This window comes from Hippichthys cyanospilos, chromosome 21 (genome assembly GCF_059441005.1).
Source record: "Hippichthys cyanospilos isolate Australia breed blue-spotted pipefish chromosome 21, RoL_Hcya_1.0, whole genome shotgun sequence".
NCBI classification, from domain to species: Eukaryota; Metazoa; Chordata; class Actinopteri; order Syngnathiformes; family Syngnathidae; genus Hippichthys; species Hippichthys cyanospilos.
In genome coordinates, this window is record NC_142389.1 from 1,864,787 (window position 1) to 1,882,747 (window position 17,961).

The 17,961-nt window shown below is 43.5% G+C and overlaps 3 protein-coding genes across 5 annotated transcripts; all 3 read right to left on the reverse strand.

The window, feature by feature from the left end:
* Positions 1-4,099: 4,099 nt before the first annotated feature.
* Positions 4,100-9,390, reverse strand: slc52a3-2a (solute carrier family 52 member 3-2a). Its single transcript, XM_088405307.1, has 4 exons — positions 7,517-9,390; positions 5,733-6,969; positions 5,286-5,409; positions 4,100-4,563 (listed from the first exon to the last, which is right to left on the reverse strand). Exons 2-4 carry the CDS (start codon positions 6,704-6,706, stop codon positions 4,354-4,356), a joined length of 1,308 nt encoding a protein of 435 aa, XP_088261433.1. The 5' UTR covers positions 6,707-6,969; positions 7,517-9,390; the 3' UTR covers positions 4,100-4,353.
* LOC148406086 (solute carrier family 52, riboflavin transporter, member 2-like) lies at positions 9,388-13,598 on the reverse strand. 2 transcript variants are annotated; one of them, XM_088405306.1, is made up of 6 exons: positions 13,331-13,598; positions 11,824-12,065; positions 11,481-11,739; positions 10,651-10,960; positions 10,402-10,525; positions 9,388-9,847 (listed from the first exon to the last, which is right to left on the reverse strand). In XM_088405306.1, exons 1-6 carry the CDS (start codon positions 13,458-13,460, stop codon positions 9,638-9,640), a joined length of 1,275 nt encoding a protein of 424 aa, XP_088261432.1. In that variant the 5' UTR covers positions 13,461-13,598; the 3' UTR covers positions 9,388-9,637. The 2 variants fall into 2 exon arrangements, with proteins under 2 accessions (XP_088261432.1, XP_088261431.1); XM_088405305.1 differs by having other exon boundaries at positions 11,481-12,065.
* A 609-nt stretch (positions 13,599-14,207) lies between these two features.
* LOC148406087 (uncharacterized) lies at positions 14,208-17,924 on the reverse strand. Of its 2 annotated transcripts, none has more exons than XM_088404990.1 (3): positions 17,883-17,924; positions 17,519-17,589; positions 14,208-17,401 (listed from the first exon to the last, which is right to left on the reverse strand). In XM_088404990.1, exons 2-3 carry the CDS (start codon positions 17,577-17,579, stop codon positions 14,943-14,945), a joined length of 2,520 nt encoding a protein of 839 aa, XP_088261116.1. In that variant the 5' UTR covers positions 17,580-17,589; positions 17,883-17,924; the 3' UTR covers positions 14,208-14,942. The 2 variants fall into 2 exon arrangements, with proteins under 2 accessions (XP_088261116.1, XP_088261118.1); XM_088404992.1 differs by having other exon boundaries at positions 17,519-17,585; positions 17,883-17,920.
* Positions 17,925-17,961: the final 37 nt, after the last annotated feature.

A 17,961-nucleotide genomic window follows, 5' to 3' on the forward strand; every position in this document is an offset into this window, starting at 1 on the left:
TTTTTTCCACGAAAAAACGACGGTCGATGGTAAGGCTTTTTTCACAAAAAAGACAGTCGATAATAAGGCTTTTTTTTCCACCAAAAAACGAGTCTATAGTAAGGCTTTTTTTGGGGGGGAAAACGAGTCTATAGTAAGGCTTTTTTTCACCAAAAAACAACAGTCTAAAGTAAGGCTTGTTTTTCTAAAAAAAAAAAACGACAGTCTATTGAAAGGCTTTTTTTCAATAAAAACAACAGTCTATAGTAAGGGTTTTTTTTTTTTCCACAAAAAAACGACGGGATTGCTTTTTTTTCCGAAAAAAAAAAACGACAATGTATAGTAAGGCTTTAAAAAAAAAACAACAGTCTATAGTATGGCTTTTTTTCGAGAGAAAAAAAACGACAATGTATAGTAAGGCTTTTTAAAAAAAACAAAACGACAGTCTATAGTATGGCTTTTTTTCGAGAAAAAAAACGACAATGTATAGTAAGGCTTTTTAAAAAAAACAAAACGACAGTCTATAGTATGTCTTTTTTTCGAGAAAAAAAAAACGACAATGTATAGTAAGGCTTTTTAAAAAAAAAACGACAGTCTATAGTATGGCTTTTTTTCGAGAAAAAAAAAAAACGACAATGTATAGTAAGGCTTTTTCAAAAAAAAACAACAGTCTATAGGATGGCTTTTTTTTCCGAAAAAAAAACGACAATGTATAGTAAGGCTTTTAAAAAAAACAACAGTCTATAGTATGGCTTTTTTTCGAGAGAAAAAAAACGACAATGTATAGTAAGGCTTTTTAAAAAAAACAAAACGACAGTCTATAGTATGGCTTTTTTTCGAGAAAAAAAAAAACGACAATGTATATAAGGCTTTTTAAAAAAAAACAACAGTCTATAGGATGGCTTTTTTTTCCGAAAAAAAACGACAATGTATAGTAAGGCTTTTAAAAAAAACAACAGTCTATAGTATGGCTTTTTTTCGAGAAAAAAAAAACGACAATGTATAGTAAGGCTTTTTAAAAAAAAACAACAGTCTATAGTATGGCTTTTTTCGAGAAAAAAAAAACGACAATGTATAGTAAGGCTTTTTAAAAAAAAAAAAACGACAGTCGATAGTAAGGCTTTTTTTCACCAAAAAACAAGTCTATAGTAAGGCTTTTTTTGGGGAAAAAAACGAGTCTATAGTAAGGCTTTTTTTCACCAAAAAACAACAGTCTAAAGTAAGGCTTGTTTTTCTAAAAAAAAAAAACGACAGTCTATTGTAAGGCTTTTTTTCGATAAAAACAACAGTCTATAGTAAAGGTTTTTTTCCACAAAAAAACGACAGGATGGCTTTTTTTTCCAAAAAAAAACCCGACAATGTATAGTAAGGCTTTATAAAAAAAAAAAACAGTCTATAGTATGGCTTTTTTTTCGAGAAAAAAAAAAAAACGACAATGTATAGTAAGGCTTTTAAAAAAAAAAACAACAGTCTATAGTATGGCTTTTTTTTGAGAAAAAAACCCGACAATGTATAGTAAGGCTTTTAAAAAAAAAAAAAACGACAGTCTATAGTAAGGCTTTTTTCCCTCCCAAAAAATGACAGTCTATAGTATGGCTTTTTTTCGGAAAAAAAAAAACGACAATGTATAGTAAGGCTTTAAAAAAAAAAAAACGACAGTCAATAGTAAGGCTTTTTCTTTCCACAAAAAAAACGAGTGAGGATCCATACAAAGTCAATAAAACCCAGGATTTGGTCCCCACTATGTGGCAAAAAGCAAGCGCACTCACACACACGATGTTATGAAAATAGTGATGAATGTTTTTTCTAGCGTGCACCTGTTTGGCTCCTTTAGGGAAATGAGGCGTCATTTTATCATCTGGATAACAAGCATCAGCACCTGGTAAGCGCACGGCGCAATAAATCATACACAAAAGCTCCATTTACACTTTTTTGGTTTTTGCTGGCTTATTATTATTATTGTTTTGAGCTATTTTACATTACACTAGCCGGTCGAAATAATAGAAACACAAAAAACTGGAATGGAGCAACTTTGATATTTGTTACGAATTTACTTGAATTCATTTAGTTGATTTATTGCAAACAGAACGGAGTATTTTCAATAAATATTTCAGCAATGTGCTTCATTTAAATGTTTTCAAAAAGGAGACTTCTGACTTGAAAGTAAGAACTCTGAGAATAAAATCACAATTCCGACTTTATTCTCAGAATTGTCACTTAAAGACTTGAAAAGTTAGATTTCTGAGAATAAAGTCAGAATTCGGACTTAAAACGGAAAGTATTGTGAGAATTATGACTTTAACTCTAGCATTACTGGAAAAGGAAAGCAGTATTTTTACCATTTTCACTCACGCAATGGAATATTGTGCGCAATGTCTACACAAATATGGGCGGCATCATATGAAAGATTGACTTCCATTCCTTACTTGAAAGATAAGAGTTGTGTTAAGTGCGGAAACACTGCCATCCGATGGTCACATTTTGCACTACTGTGCTCTGTTATATTGTATTATACATAAAACAAACATATTTGAGCAGGATTTGATTATTTATTGTTTTTATGACTATTTTAAAAGACGAGAATTCTCTTCCATGGCACTGAGTGAGATGAAATCAGAACGGTGGCCAAATTTTGAGTATATGGCGAAAATTCTGACCCTAAAATGACAATTCTGAGGTAAAAGTGAAAATTCCGCCAAGCTGATATTTCCCGCACTTGACGAACGCGTGCGAAAGGGTTATCAGATCAAAACACATTTTAAAACTTGAATGTGAAAATGAAGACGCATGGAAAAAGTTTGTGGCTGAACGCGCGCGCAGGCCCAAGCGATGCAATCCGGCAACGTCACGTGCAACAAGGAGCCGGTCCACGCGGCGTTCTCGTACCTGAACAACATGATGACGGTGCTGGTGGGCCCGCCGCTGGCGACGCTTCTCCTGCGGCACGCCGGCAGGTCTCGGCGCGGGCGCCGGGACGTCCTCAACGTCAACCTGGCGCTCTTCCACGGCTGTCAGTACGCCATGTCCGCCGTCCACATGGCGCTGACGCAAAGCCGGCCGGGGCTCGCCAGGAACCTGCAGTACTTCCTGCTGGTCTACGCGCAGACCGGCGGCCCCGTGAGCCTGTGCCTGATCTGCGTGGAGCGCTACGTGGCGGTGGTGCGCCCCGCCGCCTACCCGGACCTGGGGCGCTGGCGCTTCCGGGAGCTGGGCGCGGCGGCGGTGTGGCTCCTCGCCGTGCCCGCCGCCGTCACGTCCGCGCTGACTCTGAAAGCGCCGACCAAGTGGTTGCGCTCCATCTGTAAAAACGCGCCCTTGGTCTTGATGCTCCTCATGATGGCGCTGCTGTACCGGTGCAGCAGCGCCGTGGCCGACGCCCTGCGGAGGGCGGGGCCGGGAGGGGCGGCGCCGCGGCCGGCTAAAAGGCGAGCCTTTTTCACCGTGGTGACCACCTGCATCCTGACCTTGCTCTTTTACGTCCCGGTGGCCTGCCTGATGCACGTGGATCGCAGCCGGTACTTTTTCCACTGCTTGGCCGTGCCCGCGTGCGTCGGCTTCCTGTCCGTCGCCAGCGTGGTGCACCCCGCGCTTTACCTGTACACGCGCCGCCGGCCCGTTCGCGTCACGTGTTTCCGAGCTTAGCCGGCGGGTCGGCGTCATCCTCTCATTTACGGCTATGGGATCTGTTTGTACTGAAAAGGAATACTGTACCTACGTCGTATTGATTACTAACCTACTTGACTGCTAATGATTGGTATTAGCATTGACGGTAAAATAAATAAATAAATAAAAGATGTATCTCTAGCCTGGATTGCACATCTTCATGATTATAAATGACCGAAAAATAAGTTATTCTATTCATTATATTTTCTTTTTGAATTCATTGGTTATCCGAATTATATTTATATCAAAACTGGACCCCCCCCCCTCAGCAAAAAATAAAACGTCAATTTTTGTCTTCGGTGACATCACAACCGGGATTTTGCGTCTCTTTACAATACGCATAGTTACTGAAGAAATATTACCTTCAACATATGCATTAAAAAAATGTAACTTGGAATCAGTCAGATGAAGTTTATTTTCAAACACATCAGCTGGATTGCAAATAATATAAGAGAGCAGCTGCATTCAAATTTCTCGAGCTATTTACACACGACACAATCCAAAAAAATCAACAATTCTAGATGATCAAAAAAGTCAATAATGAGAAAAACTAAATACAAGGCACATACGTTCGAATACAGTCTAAATCTAACGATAATCCACTAAGAACTTTTCTTGTTCAAGTTGGCTCAATGTCCTGTTACCGCGTAAACACAGTTTATTAAAAAAAAAAAGACAAAAAGGTTTGACTTTTACCTCTGGGCGGCGCCTTCACGGACACGGTGTGTGGCACGGATCACCCGAAGCGAAAAGGTCGTAGACGCTGACCATGGGGAACATGACCACGGCGCCCAGCAGGGAGCCCAGCTGCACCGCCGCCCCGCACCACACCAGGGCGCCGTGGCCCTCGTCGCGCAGGATCACGCCGATCATCACCTTCACGTACGACAGAGTCAGGACGAAGACCATCCACGCCACCACCTACAAGTCAATCAATCAAATGCAATCAAAAATTAGGCCTTTACAAAAAATGTTTCGTGTGATGTTCAGGATTCAGATTTGGTCAGAATTCTTCATTTAGACGTTAGAATTCTGACGTTTTTGTTTTTCAAAATCTGAATTGTGTTATTAAAATTAGAATTCTGGATTTATTCTCTAAACACTGAAGTCAGTGAAAACTGACTTTAGTGGCCGAATTTTCACTCAAGGCAAAATTCTAACTTCAATCGCAAAAAAACATTTCAAAATACAATATAAAGTGTGAATTCTGACTTTATTACCAGAACTCTTTAATTTCACAAAAAGCTTTTATGTGACAGTCACAATTCAGATTTTGTCAGAAATCTTCCCTAAAAAGTTAGAATTCTGACTCACACTTAGTTTTTTATGCAAAATCTGAATGTTGTGATGAAAGTTAGAATTCTGGCTTTATTCTCTGACTCTTAGAACAAAGTGAGAATCCTGCCAAGCTTTTCGATTTTCTGGATTCTGACTCTAAAGTGAGAATTCTGTGACTAAAGTCCAAATTCTAACTGCAACCCCAAAAGTCTGACCGCAAAAAAACATTTAACACGACAATGTGAAATCTGAATCCAGTTTTTTTTTCCCTCAGAATTCTCTCTCATTCCAGAATTCTGCCTTCACAAAAAAAAATGTCAGAATTCAAGGGCTCACTAAAATGGGAAAAGCTTTGCGGAACTCACCATGACGACGCCGCCCCAGACGTGGTTGACAAGCAGCGGACATGGACTCAGAGCGGCCATGCTCATTATAAACGCCCCCACGACGCTGCCCACCAATGTGAGCGCCCCCATCAGCAACAAGGATCTGCTCATAAATCACAATTCGTTAATATTATGCTTTTTTTAAAACAATATAAAACACTTCCTAGATCAAGGGTCCCCAAATATATGAACGAAATAATGAACTGCAGTATTTCGGTTTTATGCGGTATCCGAGTCTGAAAGGTATTTGATTTTGAAAAGGCTTTTATTTTGAAAAGTGGACGGATTCTCTTGGATTCGTCTCAGAGCGCCAAAATTTAGACCGTAGACCGGCCCGTGGTAACAAAAGGTTTTGGGAACCCCTGCCCTAGACGGCTCCTCCTATCATCATTTCGGCAAGAACATTAATTCTATTTATCCACGCACCTTATGGGAAAAAACATGGCGACGAAGCAAGCCAAAGGGTTGGACACGGCCGCCATGGTGGCGGACAGGTGGTAGACGTTGTTTCCGTACGGCAGGCACGAGTACGACTGCACCGACGGCAGCACGGCGTTGGTTAAAGCGTTGGTCCACGCCAGGACGGCGAAGATGTAAAAGACCTGCGTCCCAGAGTAAGTCCCGAGGCCAAAAGCGCTCTTGGGTCTTGAGGGTCTGTACGGCTCCATCATGGGCTTCTTCTCCACCCAGTTTTTCCCCTTGACCCCGTCGGCGTAGCGGCTTTTGGTCTTCTCCCTGGCGACGGCCGGATGATGGTCGAGAAGAACGAACGCCAGCAGGCAAACCAGCATCATGGCGCTCAGGAAGAAGAAGAAGACCTCAGCGGAGAAGTTGGCCGGCTGGTGCTGAGCCCGTAAGGCGGGGAGAGCGTCGCTGGCGTTTTGGTTCCGGGTGGCGTTGACGCAGCGAACCACGCCGACGCCCTGGACCAGCGCCGCCAGGGCCGGCAGCAGGCCGCTCACGCCCTCGCCGACGTAGTAGGTGGTGAGGTACTGAGGCTTGAGACGCATCATGAAGGGGAGGAAGGTCACCGAGGAGGTGCAGTCCACGACGGCGAGGAAGAAAGTGAGGACCAGCAAGGCGACGCTGCGGGGAGAGCCCGCAACGACCACCGTCTCCTTCCAGAAGAAACCCAACAGGAAACTGGCCACCGTGCCCAGGGAGATGATGGCGTAAACCGCCGCCGTCTCGCTGAGGAACCCCGGTCCGAAACGGTGCGTCAGGGTGACCGAGAGCGGGCCGACGTTGGCCATCTGGATGAGGATGGACAGGTAGGACGGGAGGTACCATCCTTCGGGGATCTGGGGGACCATCAGGGGAAGTTCTACCCACAGGCCGTTGATGGACACCCAGGAGCCCATCCCGAAGAGGCACGCCAGCAGGTGGGTGAGCGCCGACATGGCGAAGGTGAGAGGGTTTGGACTTTTAGGAATGCTCGGAAAAGAACTTGGAAGAGGATTAGCGCCAGTGAAGAAAAAAAGAGGCTGGCAGGATTCCCACTTTGTCAGAATTCCCACCTTAAAGTCAGAGGTCGTGGAATAAAGTCAGATTTCGGAGTTAAATGACAATCCAGACTTCGAAGTCACTATTCTCACAGGACAACTAAAACCCAAGTCTATGGTCCTAGGTCATCAATTCCTTGGAGCAGCTGACCTGAGTAGCACTAAAAATAAAACAAAGATTTGAATTAATGTGTCACCTGCAGCAGGAAGTGTCTCGATGCCAACAATTCTCAGATGGGTTAATCTTTACTTCTTCTTGTGGTCCTGCCACAGAGCATATCACCGTTTCCTTTGGAAATGATTAAAAATCGGCACGTTTCGCACGTGACCCAGCAGTCAATTGTGAGTTAACGTTACCGCAAGGCTGTTGTTGGGGAAAGCAACATTGTTTGTTATTATTATTTCAGCTTACGGGACTGAGAGGATCAGACTTGGCCCGGGGTGGACTTGAGACATTCTTGCCTCCCTGCGGTATTCATCCCCACCGGGTCACAGACGCTTAAGCTAAAAATTCTCGATTGTACTTCAATCCCGGTTTTGAAACGATACCTGACTAAACGAGCGAAGCATCAGTGGGAGTTGAAAAAGTTGAAATTGCTGTTTTTCCTCAATCAAAAAAATGGCAATAATGACAAAATCCCTTTTATTTAACATCAGACTATATAAGCAGGCGATAAATGATTATTTTCAACTAAAAGGTGTACTCACGAGTTGTCGGGATGGAGTGTCGGGAGCGACTGAGCGAAGCCCAAAAGTCCGGGATTAAAACTCTCCCGGCGGAGAGTGGGCGTGCTTGTATGTGTTTGCGCTCATCCAGCCGTGACACGTGCTGGTTTTGCTGATCGCTAAGTTTGAAAGAGCGTGTCCGTGCGATACCTTGGAGGGGGGGTGTCACATGTTGCCGTTTGCCACCGCTTTTGCCTGCGAGCCTTGCTTCTGACTGGACTCATTGAGCGGATGTGTTCTGCCTCATTTGCGGTTGTGGACTTAGACTCACTGGACTCTTGATTAGGGACAGGATCATCGGGAAGAATAGCGCTCTGAGTGACAGTTGAAAGTCAGAATTGTTATCTTGTTAAAAGCAAGATAGATCTGATTTTGTGCATTTTTTCACGCGTGATAAATTTTCTCAAACAAGACTGCGGGGCACTTGCCATTTAATACATAGATTTTTTATATAATACATATATATTTTTATATCGCGGCTAATCGTGTGACATTCCCAAGCTGAGCCGTGATTGGTCAACACTTCAGCGACGAACAGCTAAGAAAACAATTTCAGTCGTCAGCAAAAGGCAAAATGGCCGCTATTGAAAATGGATAAAAACAGATGGTTTTGCTGCTTAATTCATATTCCACAAATATAATCTTAATACGACTAGCTCGGCTGTATAGAACATATTATTGTACATATACATATACAGATATATATAAATGTCGAAAGGTGTGTGGTAGTTTGGCATGTCAATTTATGATTTTTTTGGAAAAGGATAAATGATTTTATGGCTGTCTCTTTTTTATATCACACAAAACTGCCATTTGAACAGGATGTGTAAACTTTGTGTTCTCATGACATTGGCGTGTGCAAACAAAAGCGTAATAAACACACACGACAGCCATGTGATGATGCACATGTTACATGTATTTCAAGGCAAACAAGAGTCTATTGATGAATAAGGCAACAACATAAACATCAGTCAACAGGAGGTCAGACACTCAACTAAAATCCTGATTTGCCTGTTGGCAAAAGAGTTCTGAATAGATTCTTATCTTTTGCATTTTTCTAAAAAAATCTTGCTATAATCCAACAAAAAATAAATAAAATTTGATGAGGGCCAGCCGTTGGGAACGCTGTCGGGATGAGCTTCGTACTAACAAATGTTTCACTTGATGCTGATTAGCTTAGCTAGCTAACTATTCACATAACATACGTGTGAATCCACTTCTGGGTACAGTACTTGATTCTAATGGTGCTAAATAATAGATTTTTTTTTTTTAATCGACGATGTATTTTGATACCTTTTTTAATAAAACGTTTCCGAATGCTCGAAGTGTATGCGTCTAAACATTTAAAGATTTCCGATTTCGACAGACCTCCAACAAAAAAAAGCAACGATCTGTGTGCAATGAAAACAGCACGTTAGCTTTAACTTTGAAAAACAGTGTTCAATATTTTTTGACAGTTTTCTGGGTTACGGATAAGTAACTGAATCAAAAATTACATGTAAAATTTTTAAATAATACAAGCAAAAATAAAAGCATAATGCAATTTAAAGGTGTGAAAATTAAAAACAAAAATTAATGTGTTAAGGGACAAAACGTTCCAGTTCACAGATTCATCTATTATCCAAACAATAGATGCTGATCCCAGTGCAAAAATGATTTGATTCTTGCTATTCCACACCCAGGCAATCGTCACAGCAAAATTAAATAGATTAAAAATAATGTTAAAAAGATGGACTTCCTTCTTAAGGCCGCAAAATGGCAGCAGTCATATTTGTAAACAAAGATGGCAGGAATTTGTTAGGAAGGATTATGAAATATTGAAGCATTGTACAGACTTGGGGGGGGGGGGGGGGGGGGGGGGGGTCAATGTAGGAGGGGGCATCCCTGAGGAAATAGTGTCACATGGTCCCACTGTAGGCAAGCGCACAGGTTCGATTCTCGTGCTTTTCTGGCATGTAACAGCCTAGGGCCCAGCGCGCCGAAACACAATCCTCCCACTGTCATCAACCAGTTTGGACCTCTTCACGATTCAGAACCACCTGATGTGGGGGCTGCGTGTATGGGTTTGAAAAAAAAAACAAAAAAAAAAGTTCTTATCTGGATTTAACTGCATGTGTTGACGCAGTCCTCCCCCCGCTGAAAGACGTTGTAGATGTTGACTAACGGGAACATGGTGAGCGCGCCCAGCAGTGAGCCGGCTTGGATGGAAATGCCGCACCACAGCAGGCCGGCGTGACCCGCCTCGTGCAGCAGCGTGCCGATCACCACCTTCAGGTAGGAGAAGAGGCCCGTGAACATGATCCAGGAAGCCACCTGCCGGGAGATGAGGGCACATTGCTCAGAATCCGCATCCTTCGCTAAAATTTCAAAATTTGTTTTGTGCTTTGAAACTGTTTTTTTTTCTTAAGGCATAATATCTGCCAGCACAACACTTTAAACACATTATTTAAATATTGCTTATCATAAGGCATTTCAGTTGAGTAGTGTCTGAGTCTAAACACAAGGGGGCACTGTGTGAAATGAAGTGCACAGTAGATGAAAGATGAAGAAATAAGACAAGTCTAGCCATTTTTAGACCCTCCTGAAGAAAAAAAAATGTTTACAAGTACCTGGGATGTCATGTCTGTAAAAATTTAAAAAAAAATTGGGGATTAAATGTGTTAATGACAAAATAAAGTCCGTAAAAGACTGCAACGAACGATTTTTTAATTATTATTCTTTATTTTTTGATTCATCAGATATTTTAAAATCAAATTCCATACATCAATTTAAAAACAAAACGGCACCAATACGGGCGCTAAAAAGTCTGTGATATTACTGGTACCGGTAAAAATATAGAATTTCAAAGAAAACAGCTGGTCTCTCACCACTAAAACGACACCAGCAGTGGTCCCCTGCAAAGGTGGACATGGACTTCGGGAAGCCAGAGCCATGAGGTACGCCGCAAAGACTCCGCCTGCCAAGGACAAGAGACCCAGACGCGTCGAGGACCTGGATGGCGATACAAAAAAACGTGAAGCTCGGCGCGCGTTTTGCGGTGGGCAAATTGTGGACTTTTGACGTCGACGGCAGTGATTTCTTCTTTTCTTTTGAAGGAATCTCCTGGCCCGTCTCACCTGAGGATGACAAACATGGCGAGGAAGCAGGCAAGGGGGTTGGCGATGTTGCCGAGGACAACCGAGAGATGGAAGGCCATGGCGCTGTACGGCAAACAGGTGAAACTCTGGACGGACGGCAGGACGCCGTTGGTGAGCGCGTTGGAGACGGCCAGCAGCGCCAGGAGGTACATGTTGTGCAGCGTCCAAAATCTTTGAGCGGGCTGCGACGGCGACTCCTCGAGGCGCGCCCCCTCCCGGGACGACGGCGAGCTGCCGTTGCTGAGCGGATCGGTCTCGTCGCCGCTCTTATCCAGTGCGTCCGGGGTTCCTACACGTTTGAATCGTTAGAAAACGCATGCTCATTAGAAACAATGAAAACCTGATTTGTCTGTTAAAAAAAAACTCAAAATGCATTATGTATATAAATCAATTACAATATTGTGTCCATTCTGTCTCAATAAGACAGCAGAGTTGGTGTACAATATCGGAAATAAAAAACAAAAACGTTCATTAAAGTGGACACAAATGAATAGGTTAGCTCTCGGGGGGGTAGGAGTAAAAATTCAATTTTAATTGGGAAATTAACTATCAACTCAATGAGTCCCAAAGACATATTTTTCGGATTGACTGTCTGAACTAAAAAAATAATAACTACAATAAATTAAAAAATGCATTTGGGATTGCATGAGTTAATAGGCTAATTTATTTGGGAGGGGGTATTAAATACTCACATTATTTCGCTATTTCATAGCAAGGATTTGTATATATACAAATACAATCATAATAAACTCTTCAAAATATCTACGGCGCGATAAATTTGCAAAACCAATTTCCTTATTTTTCCATACTTTCAACGCTTGAGTAAGACCCTCGCTGGTTGCCGGAGGAGGGCGGCGAGGCTTCTTTGGATGCCGTGGGCCGACGCGTCAAAGCCAAGAAGCTCAGCGCGGAAACGGACAGCATGACAAACAGGAACCAGAAGAAGTTCTGCGCCGGGAAGTTCTCCTTGAGGTAGTGCGGCCGCACAGTGCCATTGACGACGGGGCACTCTAGCTGGCCCACGCCTTGGCCCAGCGCCACCACGCAGGGGAACAACGCGCTCAGGCCCTGCCCGACGAAGAAGGTGCGGATGTACTGCGGCGGGTAGCGGAACATGAAGGGGAGGAAGGTGACGTTGGACGTGCAGCACACCAGCGACAGCACGAAGGTGAGGAGCAGGAAGGGCAGCGAGCGCAGCTGCCCCGCCACCGTCGTGGCGTGCGCCCAGAAGATGGCCAGCAGCGCCGACGCCCCCACCGCCAGGACCTGGATGCAGTGGATGACCAGGCGCTCGTTGAGGCGGCCCGGCGCGCAGTGGTGCGTCACCGTCACCGCCACCGGCCCGATGTTGCCCAACGCGATCAGGACCGAGAGGTAGGCCGGCAAATTCCAACCTGCAACGTAGACGCAAACCTGCAATTCCAGTGCTCACACTGTAGATATGAGAAATTTGCTCATTTAAATTGCTTGTTTTTCCCTGGGAAAAAATCTAAACAGTTCAATGTAGTTTCGGAGTTATTGTTGAAACAATTTATCAAATGGAAGAACGTCATAATTAGCTACTATTAAGTTTGGTCAACGTGCTGTTGGGCTTTTGTGAATAAGCAAATATACGACTCAACTAGTAAAAACATTTCTCCTCGTGACTCAGCTGTGACTGAAGATAATGGATTTTTCAAGCAAAACAATGTCCTCCACTTTTGGTTCCGTGTCAAAATGCAAAATGTGAAAATATCATAGGAATGATTCCAAAGTAAATGCTTAAAAATGATGAGCTTACAAATGATTGCTCTTGATTTAGTTCTGAATGTAGAGTAGAGGGAATGACTTTTAACATGTGGGTTACGGGGTCTCTGACCCTAGCCTTTTAATTTTTCTAAATAATGTACAGCCCTTGAGGAAAATATGAACGTCAGACATACTAGGAGTATGATAGGTCATACGAATATAATTAAATGATAGTAAACTGTTTTCTTAACCTTTTCATTGCCCGATTATATTATGGATATAATCCACAGTTTCGAAAAGATTAAAACACATTATGTTGGGGATTATTTACACTTTTTTCTATATTAACTTCAAGAAAGCAAAACAACACATTCTTCCAGGATATCATGATGTGCCTTTTAATATTACTGTGAATTAAATCACATAATTTCTGACATAACAAGAATACATACAGAAGAACAATACCAAAAGAAATGAACTATACATTTCATATTTATATTTCTTCAAATGCCTTGCTCATATAGCTCATATAGCTTTTAGCTAGATATAATTTAAGAGGTGTTTCTTTTAACTTTCTTTTAACTTTGTAAACAGCTGTTTATTAGCCCCATTGTTAGTTATGACGTCACTGTACGTGAATTAAGCCATTGTTAAGTTTTTACATTTACTTAATTTGTCGTAAATAACTCATTTAAAAGTGGTGTTAGTGGACTGAAAACCTCGCAAGTCTGTTCCTATTATATTATTTAATGTAAACGTTGTATATCAATAGTAATTGTTTAGATAATGTCATTGTATTTCCGTGTGATTTAAAAGCAAAACCGAATGTTTGAGTAGAGGCAAAGAGCAAGCTAGCAAATAGCTAGCATGCTTTAAGGTCAACTGATGAACAACGTGTCCGAAGAATGAACGTCAAGAGGCGGCCACTGACCTTCGGGCAGCACGCTGACGACGACCGGAAGCTCGACCCACAAACTATTGACGGAAATCCACGAGCCCATAGCGAACAGCGCCATGAGGCCGTGGGTCACCGTGTCGCTGCTCCACCAGCCGGCCGACATGACGGCGAAGGAACCGCGGTGAACAAACCGGTTAGCGGTTCAGCTGCAGCGGGGTTTAGAAAACAATTCACCCGCAAATAGTCGCCCTACACGCCGCGTACTAGCCCAAGAAGCAATGGTGCACACTTGCCAAGGAGTTCCCGCCCCTTCGAGATGCCTTCAATGACTCTTCGTAGAATGACACATTGGTTTTCGTAACCTTCGCGGTCGTACCCAAACTTATGCCTGCGTTATCTTACATTAAAAAAAGTACGAAATCCCCTCATATAAGACATTACTCGCCATAAAATATCCGATATAAAAAGTTACCATTTTGATTCCTCAAGTTATTCCGTCACTTAAGATGCATCGAATATTTTAGGAACCCTTGAAAGCATCAGTTGGCCTGGTAACAATTGTAAAAGAGTGCGTTCGCTTTAAGGGCGCGCTCGTTTCAAAACGGCGAACAACTAAGCAGGGCGGAAGTAGAGACGATACATTTTGAGGAGTTTTCATGCACAAACCTCATTTTGGAACATTTCTGCTTTTTGTGAAATGCATTTGTGACTGTGTTCGTAAACATTTGTTCAAATGCATATGCAAACATGCTCAACAATACTAAAAACAGCATTTTCCCATGCTTTTTTGATGTGCATGTAGTAGCGTAAATGGTTTTATAATGTCTGACATTTTTTTCCAACTGTGCAACTTTTCCACATGTGCAAGACAATACACTTCGACATTATGGGGAAAAATGCTAAGTTTTGTGCTGGTTTAAAATGTTTTATTTTTTTGGCAGCTCAATGAACAGCCATGCAAACATTTATATGCTTTTAATTATGTTCCTGTAGCAAACATGATCATTTTAGTTGCAACTCAGGCTAGACCAACAGCATGTATCAAAACCCATCTTTTTTTAAGAATGAAACAAAAGAACGCTGCATCATTTGAAAACTAAAAATCGGTCCAAATACAACCTGGAAAAGGCTAGCAGTGGAAAAAATACATTATTGAGCAAATTCCTGGGGGAAAAAAACCTACAACATTTGAAACAATTTCCATTGCTAGCGCTCCTTGTTAGGATTCCTATTTTACATCGTTATTTTTGCATTTGAGTAAAAAAGACTGGTGGAATGACCTAATTAAGGCATGTCCAAACTTTTTCTTCTTAGGGCTGCATTCAAAAAAACAGAAAGACATGATTTCTACATATTTTTTTTTACTTTAACTTATTAAACATAGTAAAAATCAATATCTTTATCTATATAAAGTCGTTAAAAAAAAAAACTATGTTGAGGTAAAGGCAAATAAGGATTTTTCCACACTTCTGTCAACCACCGAGCCTTTTTTTTACTTTTATAAAAAGCGTCGAAGGCCATCTCATAATGTATTTGTAGTATATGCTTCGGGCCCGTGAATAGTGGATGGCGGGCCACAAATGGCCCCCGGGCGTTAGCTTGGACACCAACGAACTAAATAAAGACTCATGATCTTTAGACAAAATTACACCTGTTGGTTTCTGTCAGGGTTGGGAAAGCCGCTCAAAGCGTCGTCCACGCTCGAATGTGCGCGCTTAAGCCCCTTAGTCTTCCAGGGGGCCAAAACGATGGAGTAGCCCGGCTTGAGGCGAGGCAGCACCAACTTCAGCTTCGTAATCATATCGGAGAAGTTGCGGAAGTCGGCGTTGAGGATTGGGTCATTGTTGTGCAGCACCATTTTCTGATAGGCGATCTCGCAGCGGATGGCTTCTCGCTTGCCCTGTCTGCTGTCCTCGAAGCGCAGCAGCAGCTTGTCCACGTCCTGCTGGGTGCGGCACGGCCCCCCGTTCCTCTCCACGGTGGCCGTGATATAATCCAAGTCCGTGCACTCGGAATACACGGCCTTTACAGGACGTTTAACCATCTTCTGCGAACACCGACCTTTGACCCACTGCGTCTCGCTGTTGGAGTTAGGAGCCTGATCGCTGGAGGTGTCCTCAGAGTCGGAGGAACTCAAGCCCTCGGAGCTATCAGAGTACACGGTGTCCATTTTGTCTTTCTCCCCCATTGTCTGGCTGTAGGGATAGTCGGCCAACAGGACAAAAAACTTGCAGGGCAACAGCTTCATGTTCAAAGAGGGCGATGGCACTTGAGAAAAACATCCTCCTGGAAGGAAGTCCATGAGGTGCGTCTCGGTGACGTTGGTTATAACCTTGATCATCCTCTTCAGGCAGACCCTGATGAGGTCACGATTGGTATGTAAATCTTCACAGTACTGGTAAATGCCGGTGTAAATCTTATCATGCAAGGCGAACTGCAGGAACACGTTGGTGACCTTCTCAGGCACCATCAGACTGGAAGGGTCTTTGGACCATTCCAGGAACTTCTGGTAGAGGCAAAGTAGGTACTGGCTGAAGAGCGAATACTCGCCCGCGCTCCTCAGAAGCTGCCAATAGGGGCCCACCACTTTGCAGAAGATAATCGCGAGAACGCACACGATGCTCTGGATGATGGAATCGCTGGCGTCCGAGACCACGCTCTCCAGGAGGACGTTGGGGCACTTGTCGTTACTAAGCGCCAACATGTCGGAGAAGAAGGGCGCCACCTCGTTGTGGTGGTGGATGAGGCCCGCGGCCACCTCGAAGTAGCTGCTGAACTGCAAGGGCGGCTTGGTGGTCAACTGCGAGGGGTTGTCCTTCTCCTTGCAGAAGGCCTCCCAGTGCTTTTTGTAGCTGAGCAATGCCCCGTTGCGAGGAGTCAGCATGCTGCTGGCCATGTGGATGAAACGGGAGGTGGCACTCTCATTGAAGCTGACCACGTTCTTAAAAATAGGCTTCCCGTCACGTCCCAGCTTGCCACCCCGCGACTTGGTGATCTCGCCCTCGAAGGCAATAACATGCTGCTCCACCATGTCGTGGAGGTCCACCAGGAAACTGGCGTTGTGGTGGAGGAAGACCGCCGGGGGGGCCAGCGAGACCTCCTCGCTGACAGAGTTGAGCGTTTTCTCAAACTCCTCCATGGTGGGGTGCTCCTTGCACATGAGTGCATACTGATTTCTGAAGAGGTCCCAGGAAATGTTTCCGCATTTTTTGGTTTGTCCGTGGTGAATGCTCGACAGCTTCTGGACGGACATCATGGCCACGTCCAAGAGAGATGGCAACATTTCTTTTTTTTTCCCCGAGGGGCCGCAGGTACCTTGGACTTGTATCCGTCTCCCCGTGGCTTGAACCGAAGGTTTCTCGTCTGGCTCGTTGCAGGGAGAGATTTCTTCATCGTTATGTTCCTCCTTGATCTCCCGTTTTTCACAAGGAGACGGCTGTGGGCGCTTCTTGACAAAAGCTTTGTATTCCTTGGTTCTCACAAGCTCAAACGGACTTTGAAGCAATTTCTCCATGACATAGTTCCGCCTGTTACTTCTCGTTTGAGAATTGCGGTAACACATCTTCAACTGTTTCAGCTTGTCCTTCAGCACTTTGTAAGCGTTTTGAATTTTGCCATCCTTGCAGTATTCCGGGTTGAAGTTCCTCAGCCAAGAAACCATGTTGATAGGGGAAACTCTCTCCCTTGTCACAAAGTTGTACAACTCCAGGATCAAACCGTTGGTGACCTCAATGGACTTGGCCCGCTCAGAAAAGTCTTTCATCTTTAAAAGATGCTCTCGTTCAACACCGATACTGTCGCAAATGGGCCCCACAAAGTTAAAGTTGACAAGCGATTCCAGAAACGTATTCCTGGCATCGCCCGTCAAGCTCAAGGTGGTGGCGATGCCTCTTTCAATCAAGCACCGAAAGTCGGCCGAATGATAACATGGGAAAATCCTCTTCAGCCAGTCGATGATGGAGCTCCACGGGAAGCTATTGTCCTCCCTCATGAGTCCAATTTGGATCAGCAGTCTGTTTTTGCAATGTTCTCTGTCCAGTTCCAAGGCTTCTCCCGTCTGAGGGCCGACAAAGTCAGACACAAGCTTCCAAAAATAATCATCCCCTGAGAAAGAGAAATATGAGCAAATTACATACCAACGGAACATACTGAAACAAGCATTACTTCGAAGACGTTTTATAATAATGAATGGATGTAAAGAAAGCTGAAATGTGAACTCACTCAAATTGGTTTCAATTACAGCCTCTTTTCCACAAAGAGAGAATTCCCCGCAGTCATCCATTTCCAACTGTCTTGGTAGAAAAATAATTGCATTAAACGTTTCATTAATTCACTATTAATTTTTACTTTGTTTATAGTATGTTTACGTCACTAGACTTAAGACAACGGCGAATTAAATGTTCTCAAAACAACATGAGTTGTAAATCACGTGCTAAGCTAACGTTAGCATCACAGTTGGCACAAAGACCGATCATCGGCAGTAATCCGAGCGGTAGCATGAGCGCCGTTGTCACTAAGAAGCCTGCAAAAAGAAAATTATAAGCAATTTTTTTTTAAAAACTTAAAATATTAACTTTTGTTTTACCTTTTCAACTGCACTGCATGCAGTCCCTGTGCTAGTTGTCTAGCCCGGAAGTACTTACAACTCAGTGATTGGACGAGCG